Source organism: Carya illinoinensis, chromosome 8 (genome assembly GCF_018687715.1).
Source record: "Carya illinoinensis cultivar Pawnee chromosome 8, C.illinoinensisPawnee_v1, whole genome shotgun sequence".
NCBI lineage: Eukaryota > Viridiplantae > Streptophyta > Magnoliopsida > Fagales > Juglandaceae > Carya > Carya illinoinensis.
Window position 1 is genome coordinate 38,331,478 of NC_056759.1, and position 10,677 is coordinate 38,342,154.

General features: G+C 32.7%; 1 protein-coding gene across 4 annotated transcripts; it reads right to left on the reverse strand.

Annotated features, from left to right (window-relative positions):
* Positions 1-267: 267 nt before the first annotated feature.
* On the reverse strand, positions 268-8,780 carry LOC122318866 (AT-rich interactive domain-containing protein 6-like). Of its 4 annotated transcripts, none has more exons than XR_006244922.1 (13): positions 8,590-8,780; positions 7,415-8,210; positions 7,263-7,302; positions 5,749-5,801; positions 5,399-5,444; positions 4,659-4,751; positions 2,418-2,525; positions 2,266-2,317; positions 2,103-2,178; positions 1,903-1,969; positions 1,757-1,807; positions 846-943; positions 268-665 (listed from the first exon to the last, which is right to left on the reverse strand). XR_006244922.1 is itself a non-coding variant. In XM_043136568.1 (13 exons), exons 2-13 carry the CDS (start codon positions 8,200-8,202, stop codon positions 564-566), a joined length of 1,569 nt encoding a protein of 522 aa, XP_042992502.1. In that variant the 5' UTR covers positions 8,203-8,207; positions 8,590-8,779; the 3' UTR covers positions 268-563. The 4 variants fall into 4 exon arrangements, 3 of the variants coding, with proteins under 3 accessions (XP_042992502.1, XP_042992501.1, XP_042992504.1); XM_043136568.1 differs by having other exon boundaries at positions 846-938; positions 7,415-8,207; positions 8,590-8,779; XM_043136567.1 differs by having other exon boundaries at positions 846-938; positions 8,590-8,778.
* Positions 8,781-10,677: the final 1,897 nt, after the last annotated feature.

Sequence of the window (10,677 nt, forward strand, 5' to 3'; positions counted from 1 at the left end):
TAACAAGTTGAGAAGAAAATCAAAAACAAGAAAGAAAATGGTGGATGACGGGTATGAGACGAAGAGAGGGATGATCTATTGCAAAACATCGAAGTTTAAATTTTTTTTTTTTTTAAATAAAAAGACAGGTATGCTGGTATCCGGTTATATCCGGTATCCGTAACTAGCTATTCGGATTCTCGACCAGATCAAAAAAAAATCTAATCTGGATGCACAGCCTTAGGTACAACATGTGGGTTTGTCATATGATATGAGATAAATGAGGGATGAAGCAAGTAGAGTTTGACATAGGGTTCAGATTGAAAACAGATCTCGATCACCACAACAAGGGAGCGATACAACTTGATCAACGACTGTCAAACTGCACCGATACAACAATACTCATATACAGTAAAACTGCGCTAATACCCTAACTCATACACGAGTTTAGAAATCGTAGTAAGAGGATATACCCAATATAAACTAGGGTTGGTGTATAGACTTCAGAGCCCACTAAACGGTTTCATTCCCGTCCTTCCAATAAGTTAACTATAGGGCATGGGTGTAGGCAGCCTTAAACACCACTACTCTGACTGCCCAAATGGGACACGAACAAACAACTGTCCGTGTAGGGTAACCACAGCTGATGTCTGATGTGGGTCAATTCTTGAAGGTAAGCTGACAACCTAATAAAAGAAAAGCAAATCCCGGTCAGTAGACTAGCTAATTTCAAAATATGGGAATAAGCAGTTTTCATAACAATACACAAGCAAAACAACCTGGGGAAAACTGATGCAGGGAAAAATCCAAACCAACCAGACCATTATTTTCTCAGTTCTCAAATAGAGGAAAAACATAATGCGCACCTTTTTGAAGGGTGTGACACCCCAAGGGTTGTCAGCATGTTCAGGTTCACCGCTTATAACAAGGCGTCCTGATGGATCTGATTGTACTCGCACCTAATCTTGCCAGAGAACAAAGTAATAAATACTACTAGTGGAATATAGACCTTATTATTTAATATATCTTCTCAATGATACATCTAGAGTTGAAACTGATGCCACACTTTTTGTATGCTTCAACCTAAAAGATTGACTTTGTTTTTTGACTTGGCTAGTTGAGAATACCACCACAACTAGCTTTTGGGCAAATTTCATGTTTTTTGCTGATCCTGCCAAGGATCCCAAAACAAAAAAGATTCTACTCAATGTATTTGTACATAGCTGGTACAGCGGGAACATGTATCCAATAGTGATTTTCAAAAAGGTGGTACTATGAAACAAGTATCTAATATACAAATTTCTATCCAGTCAAGCCATCGAGGAATGCAAAAAGGCTTTTGTGGACTCCTGGAGCTGAGCTTTGTGCCTTTGCTGAGCTTTGTGCCTTTGTTAAATTCAAATAAAATATCTTAAATCGAAGTTTGTTTCTGTTTATTTATTTTTTGTGAAGTTTGTTTCTGTTTTTTTAATTTTGTGCCAAGTAATCTGATTATAAGTCTCTTTTTTTCATTTGTTGCTGATTCTAAATTGTTTATCCTTCTTCCATTTATTTTAAAAAGGCTAAAAAAATGGTACTCCAATATGTAACTCCGACTCCATTCCACCAAGTGTGTAGGGTGGAAGTGCAGTTATCTCCAACTCAGAGTTGAGGTCCACTAGTTACAGATTCCAACCCCATCAGGGTCAGAGCCTACACCTATCAGGAAACCAAATGAACAATAAAGTAGCAAATGAGAATAATGACAGAATGTATTTACAGGTATGAGTATACTTACCTCTTCACGAAGAAGGCCCGGAACTAAAGCATAGACCTCAAAACAATCTTTCTATAGACACAGAATTCCACACTAATTAGTGTTATAGAATCCAGTAATTCATGTTGACCTTGAATAATTATTCAAATGGGTCATACAAAACTTACAGTTTTCTGCACATTGATCTTTACCCAATCAGCTGCGGGCCCAATATCAATGACTGATGAATCCAATCTAGTCAAATACGCAAAATCCAACCAAAAAACATTAACTAAATGCCGATTGGATAGTTTTAATCATGGCATCACTTGGTCACATCAATAAACTGTCCACAGATTAAAAATTGTCCTGCAACAAGAATCTTAACTGTGGTTTAGATGCCCTAGTACGTGCAGCTTTGACCGTATGTTCCATGTAAGATGGTTTCTTGCGTTTAAGCAAACCTGAAGGTAATAGACAAAAATCAAAACTAAGAAGCTGTCTGCCACCTGTCATACAGTTAAAAATGAGAGAGCACGAGAGGGCCATACCAATGTTCTTCAGCTGCTTTTCACGCTTTTGCATTGAAATAGAATTCTTATCCTGTCAGATAAAATTCTATAATATCACTAAACCAAATAAATTTATGATCATTAATAAAGTCGCAAGAAATTTGAAATCAAAAATATAATATTCAGCAGACCTTGATAATAGGGTCACTAACTTCACCATTACCAAGAAGACGTTGTGAGTGCCAACCCTGCATAGCACGTGCTGCAGCATCTCTACGTGCTCTACCCGATCCTGAAGCCTGTTTACCACCATCACATGTGAAAAAATGTCAAGAATGGTAATAATTGAGAGACCACTGGTAGCATACCAACTGTAAAAGAAACTATGACAACATTTTTAGTAAGTAAATGAAAAATAAAATAAAATCTGTGACAATTGACTTGATCAGAGACTATGTTTAGCCTTAAAGAAATTCCTAATTGAAAACTTATTTTTAGTAAACAAGTAAAACAAAGCACCATGGTAATCTACACATAATAGATTATGCTTTCAATTTGAATTATCCAGGACACACCCGAGGCTGATGCAATCTGGACTTCACATAATTAAAACTTTTAGGAGACACGCAAGTAAATATTGCTAACATTGGTATGTAACACATCCACCCAATCAGTTTTGAACCCTCAACTTCATCCTCTAAACAATTCTAACGGGAGGAGGTGCCATTTAAGCTACATCTCAATAGCAAAACCATGACACATGATCAAAGAATTTCAAGTAAAATAAACAAAGCCCTCAAACTATCACCAAATTTACAATCACCCCTACAAAAAAAAACTGCAACGCACCCCCTTGTTCCTTTAAAAAGTAAAAGTACCCCTAAAAATAACAAAAAAGACAATACAACACTATTATTAAATATTTAGTTTGTAAATAAATTTTCTAAAAAAATAAAATAAAAATATTGTTTAAAAATAAAATTATTTTCATTTTTCTTTTACTTATAAGAAAATATTTTCCAAGAAAATCATAAATTAATTTGGAAATTAAATTTTTTAAAAATGACTTTTTTTGTTTTTACTTTAATTCTTTTTTGTTTTATGTTTTTTTATAAATATATTAATTTTTACCTTTTTGTACTTTTTAATTCTTTCTGTCCCTCATTTTTTTTTTTTTTATCGATTTTATACTTTTTGGAATTTTTTTTTTATATTTTTTTAAAACTTTTTATCAAGGTTATATATGTCAAGGGGTGCATTGCAATTTCGGCAATCACCATCTAAACTTTTAACTCTTTTTTTGAAAGGGTGATTACCAAAATTGATAGTTTGTGAGGGTGATTGTAAACTAGTTGGTAGTTTGAGGGAGGTTTGCATATTGTCCCCAAAATTTATAACAATTTTTAAAAAATAACTTCAATTGCTGACCCGTCAAGTTTAACAATTAGAATTGGACACGATTTACCAAAGTTGAAAACAAAGTTGTAACATACTAAATCCATTGCAACTAGGGCAGTAAATAGACAAACCTCAAGAATGGATTGGTCAAACTCGTTTTTAGCTCGATTCGTTTTTTAAATGAGCTGTTTTTATAAACACAAAATAATAACCGATGCTTGAATCGTTATGAATATAATCATCGATATATGTATATAATCAATGAATATAAGCATTGATATATGTATATATAAACTATGTAAAACTTGTTTGTTAAAATGTGTATATAAAGTGTATTAGATACAATATAAATAATTTCTTTTTTTAAAATGAAACAAATTTGCCTGCGCTAGAATAATAAATGAATTGTTTGTGAACAAGAAATATACTTCGTGATAAACAGAAGCCTGACTCGTGTTCGAATAAAAATTAAATGAACAAGATTTTACCACCCATTACTCCCTCAAACTCAACTCGTTTACACCCCTTAATACAATTATTAACATACAAGAAGTTGTGTAAGTGTTGAATAAGCATAATCATTGAAACCCGCTAGGACCACTTTCTTTCTTTAAAAGCTATAACCCCTTAACAACTCTATTACATTTTATCACAGTTTTAAGTCTTGTGCACAATAGGTGACAATCATTGGGTAAACAAAATTTCATGAGATAAGATACATGATCTTTCTTTCCTAAAATTATAACCAGTTCAATTAAGTGGCAAAAATAAGACCTATCTGAAAAAGAGTTATTATATTTGCAAGCTAGTGTGCAGAACACACCATCCCAATCACTTACATAGCAAGATATGATTTGTAAGATTCAAAATTTTAAAATTTCTCTTCCAAATCAAATCATGCCATGTAAGCACTTTGCAAGGTGTATTATCCACACCGGCTTGTAAATAGAATTTACCTTTGGAAAAAAAGACTATCACTAGGTTTTAATTGCACAACATCTACCACAAGTCCAAAATTAAAGTTCTTTTCCTACCTGATTTTCAATATTCATAGGCTCTGAGTGGGAAGCAATGGGTACATTAAGCTCACCACCATGTGCTTTATGCCTTTCGTAACTAAGGAGGGCCTGGAGTAACACGAATTACTAAAAGTAAGTACTTAATGATTAAATAAACAAAGCATGAGAGATTATGCGGTATTACAAAAGTACATGAATCAAACAAACTGACACAAACATACACAGGTGCACTTGAAAGAGGAAAGCCTATAAAATCAACTCATGGTAGACAGAGCAATGGAAAATAAAAAAAGGAAACAGACAAAGCTCCAGCAGAAACTATTTTTCCACACAGACAAGTAAATTCTTCTCAAAAGTACGTAATTTAAGTCGAAGAATTTAAACAGCACAATTTCCATGATTCTTAAGCCCAGTGAGCAATCCACTTGCAACCATCATCACAGGTAGCAGTGTAAAAGATACAGGAACAGGATATCATCGGTCAGAGGAGATACCTACTTTACAATGAACAGCTTGAACCTGAGAAAACTTCGTCGCTCTATTCACTATAGGGGATAGATCATGCATGCACACACACACTCACGCATATGTAATGAAATGGTGAGCACTAGGAATGATTATCCCCTCTCTGGAATGATAAAGATTTTATGACCTTAGATTTATACAGGCTTGCAGATATGCACACAAGTAGAAATTATAACCTGCATAAAATAGACATAAATTTCCAAAAGTAGAAAAAAAATAATCTGAATTACCTTCTCATAAAAACCTCGGAATGTCCATGAAACTGTAGTGCATGTCCTGTAAAAAATAAAAAATGGAATGGAAGAAATATAAATTGGTTAATCTCCTAGGCCATGCCCACCCCCAGCACTAGGGGAAAAAAAAAAAAAAAAAAAAAAAAAAAAAAGCACACATTTGCATTTAGGAATAGGGTAAGTTCGCTTTTCCAAATTAATTAAAATCCAGAAAAAGACTGTGTCTCTCTCATTCATTATTTATTTATTTTGCTTATACAATCTTTTCAAAAGCTCTAACCCCATTTATGCAAGTGATGGAGTTCACATATAATAGATAACAGGAATACACGTGTTCTGTTCCTTACTTTGGGGGTTTGAAAGACTCTCCCACTTGCCGCCACAACTTACAAGAAGTCACCTATCAAAAAACAAAAGCAAATTATGAGCTATTGTTAGCAACAACAAAAAGGATGGTTATGACATATTTACTCCAGGCACATTTCAATAGTTGTATGTCAAATTAATTGGTATCAGATAATTCAGTATGGCAAAACAACCGTTCTAATTCTTATTTCCATCATACCAACATTTCACAAGACACAACAAATTGGCTTTGAATGTCAATGAAAACTTTAGACAATATTTTGAGCAGCCTATCCTCAGGTTTTTTGTAAAGTCAGGTTCCTATCAAAAAAAATAAAAGAGGAGACACCCCCACCAGGCACATGGCCACAAGTCATAATACACTCTTCACAAAACTTACCTTGATTTCCAATTACCGACTTAATGAAATCAATGACCAAATAAAAGTGGACAAGTTAATCACCCCTCTCCATAGATTTTATTGAACTGCATTGTTCATTTGCAGTTTTTGTTCACTCTGTTTCCTTCTTTAGGATGCCTGTTTGCATTCTCACAGTGTGTTTGGGTTTAGAACTAAGACAAAAGCCATATATATGAAAATCAAAAGGAAAGAACTAAGACATAAATGTGCGAGTTCCAATTATTCACTGTTACTCTAAAAATTTGCTGCAATTAGGATTTGAGCAAACCAAGGTAATTTCCCAATCATGAGAGCTTAACTCTTCTGCTAGATATCTGTCCTTCCTAACTAGGTATTCCTCTTGTATACTTTCTGTGCACTTAGGCTATTCCTACTTTTTTATCAATAAAACTTTTATTAAAAACAGAATCATCTCCAAGAGATTAGTCTTGGAAGCCTAATGTAGACACTCAAAATGGTACCTCCACATAGAAAAGGTAGATCCTTAGGAACCTCCCCACAATCTAAAAATTATATATTATTATAATGGATAATGGCACTCGCCTCCAGAGCAGAAGATTGTGGGTTTGAGTCCCATAATGATTGCTCTACTGTTCTAATTATTTTATAAATCCTTTTTACTTGTTAAAAAGATTGTCTCACTTCTCTGATCCCTTCATTATAATTTGTATATAAATAATACTTATAATTTTAAGTTTTCGTACCAGGGAATCGCAAAGTGAACAGAATGTGCCCAACACATGTCAACCAAGCATACATCAAGGAGGGTCTGAGATATCTTCTACAGAGGTCCCAGCACAAATAGCATCCAGAAAACATCCGTACCATAATGCACTTATCATATTAGATTGCCTTAATCACTGATAATATGATCATATTTCACAGTATCAAACAAGTACTAGCACGAATCCAAGCTGCTCTTTGATACCAAAAATCTTAACTTTTAAATCTATTTCCAAAATTACTACCATACAAGAATCACCGATTGCTCCAGTTAAAATTAACTTCCCAACCAAAAAGACCAAAGGAAAGGCACCGAACTAATATGCATGTGAAAATGGTAAATAAATATGTTCTCGGGGAAACAAAGCACACCTTATCATAGCCACCCAATCTAGTCACTGCTCTCCACAACCTTATAAATAAGATGTTGACACACATTAGCCCAAAGTATGGAAATTTCTCTACCACCTATATAATAGTTATTAAGAAAATCAAATGTATGTAAATGATCAGGAGAAACTCACTTAAGGCAATTCAGACCCTCCCCATAAAACTTCGGAGGCTTGAATTCCGTGCTCCTCTCCCTAAAAAAAATTTCCAGCTCCTTCATAAAAGCCGATTGCTCTTCTTCTGTTCCCGATTCATTACCTTCTGACAAATGATCATTGCCCAAAAGAAAGAAGTGCTTTGAGCTTGAGTTCCCATTCTCTACAGGTGTAATAACATCTTTTCCATTCAGCTCCATATTGATTTGTCGTCCATTCTGAATTTGAGATTTTATATCAGAAGCTTTAGCACAGTGCATAGCAGGTTCATTATGACCCGTAGTAGTTGCAGGCAGAGTGTCAGCATCACCAGAAAGTTTGGTATCACGCACTTGACAAGGTTCATCTTTGGCAACTGAAACATCTGGTTCAGCAGTATCAACATGACTTGAAGACGTGTTATTGTGGCGGTGTACACAGCCTAGATTGCTTGGAGGTAAGTCATTGTCTTCAATCTTGACATCAGAAGTGGGTTGCGTATTAGGTTTGAGTAAATCTTTGTCATCATTTAAAAGGCCTGGGGAGTCAGGTGAATCTTGAGTTGGTTGCTCCGGATTGGACCAAGATTCCATAATCTTATTATCTTCAGGGAGAGGTGGAGTGCCATTTAACGTCTGAATCAGGGTTTGGTCCAGTGGCACAGAAGAGTCATGGTCTTCATGTTCATCAGCTTGTGCTGCTTTGTGATTAGGCAAAGCAATGGTCACAGCCTCGTCTTCTTGTGCACTCTCCTCATTCTCCTTCTTCTTCTCCTTGGAATCACTCATCTAGGCTTCTAAGCACATCAGCAAAATAAATTACTCTACTTTTGTTTTTTTATAGAAAACAAAGAAACAGGTAAAGAGCAAGAATAGGTCTCCTTATATGCAGTTTCTGAGTAGAAATGAAAAAAGCAGGTGAAGAATGCTAGAGCATATGAATTAAGAATATTATGAATATGTTCCTAACCCTAGATACTGTTTTCTCATTCCATAAACAAACAAATCATATAAAACTAGCCAAAAGAGAAAATCTATTACTCTTCGACGCAATTAAAAATGAATGCATCGTAACACTTGAATTTGTAGATCCTTTTTTCACAATTTTCTTTTAATTTTCAATTGAACGTAAAAATTTACCAAAAAAATTAAAAATTGAAAGAATTAAATATTTACCTGCTTCGGATTGAAGGGTACTCCCAGTTTTGAGGACAGCAAGAAACGAAGATTGAAACGGGGAGCGATAAAGGAAGCTTTCGAATATGATAAACCCTAACCCCCTTTATCAGCTTCTATCGTTTTATTTTTGTTTTAATTTTCTTTTCTCACTTTTTCTCTAAGCAATTTTCTTTTCTTACTCGGTTACAGACTTACAAGTTACATTTAATTTCGTTATAAATTTAAGTGATAAATACCAAACTACATTTTATCATTTGTGAACAAACAGTTTTTTTTTTTTTTTAACAAACAGTTAGTATTGAAAGAATATTTTCTTTACATATAAGAAATGACATCATACTTATAAAAAAAAAAAACAATAATAAGAATAATAATAACAAAAAATGAATTTAAAACAAAAATTGAAAGTAATTTTAAAAAACAAATAATGAAAATCATAAGTGTAAAAATTAATCGAAAAACAAGACCAGACTGGCCCGAACTAGTGGAATCAGTTCATTTAGTTCCAAAACCAGCTGGTACAGGTCTTGTTTCGATTATATACTTTTAGGAGCAGACCAGACCGGTTCCCTATATTATATATTTTAAATTAATTTTATATTATATATAATTTATATATATAATCTATATAATAATATAAATTATAATTATATATCATATAATGTTATTATAATTTATAACATAAAATTTTAATCTTAAAATCACAAAAAAATATATTAATAATATTTTATGATTTAATACTAATAGTCTAATACTATATTACTATTAGTAATATATTTTAAGTCTATTTATAAATTACTATATAAATCACTATAATAAATAATTATCTATAAAATAATGATATGCTAATACTAATACTATTAATGATATAGTTATAATAAATTAAAATCACTATAACAAATAATAATATACAATTATTATAATCATTATAACTAATACTAATATATATACTAATAGTATTAAAACTAAAAATTAGACCAAACTGGACCGGAATCGATAAAACCAAAGGTACTGATTTAGAAGGGTAAACGGTGCGTAATCAGTTTTCGAAAATATAAAATTAGTGCATATCAGTTCAATCCCAAATTTTGTCCAAAATCGAACCAAACTGAACCGATTACACCCTTAATGAAAACTTTGAATACTGAAATAATATTTGAAAAAAAAAATGTATCCACCCTTGTATAATAGAGGTTTGTTTTCAAACTTATTAATCCATTCTATCCTCATGATCTACCGTCAGTTCTGCGTGGTGTTTAGCCTTAGACTCTGTTTGGATAGTGAAAATATTTTATCTCTTCTTATATCATATTATCTCATCATTACAATTTTTTTAAATTTTTACATAAAATATAATAAATAATATAATTTTTTCAAATCTCAAAATAATAATAATATTAAAAAATAATATTCTAACAATATTTTATTCAAGTTTCAACTTGCATCTAAAACTATCTCATCCCATCTCATTATCCAAACTGTACCTTAATCGTTTGTATTTTGTGTGCATTTTTGCCTCTTTTGGTTACACAGATGAGATTAGATGAGATAAAAAATCTGTAAATAATAGTAAAATAATTTGTTAATAGTAATGAAATAGTTTAAACTAAAATCTTTATGAGGTTTTAAGAAATGAGAGAGAAAAAGTTAAATAAAAAATTATAAAGTTAAAAGAATGTCATAATATAATTTTCTAATATTATTTTTGTTTTGTAATTTGAAAAAGTTTGAATTATTTTTTGTATTTTATTTGGAAGTTGAAAATGGTTGTAATGATTAGGTGAAAAAGTTAAAAAAATTGAAATTGAAAAATGTTTATGTTTGAATGGTGTTTGGATGTTGAGATATAAGATGAAGAAATAAGATTATTTGAAAAGTTTGTATAACCAAACCAAACCATAATTTAGTAGCAAGCAACACAGTTTTGTGTTAGATGAGGCAATCTTCGAGGCTAAGTTGTCACCAGCTAATCATGTTTGTTGCTTAGCTTAGGGGTGGGTGGCTAGCCCACCCCGTTCTCCCCCTGCTAAGCTGAGGTGTGGTCGTCTAGCTGAGGCGTGGCCATACCCGCACGCATCTAGACAT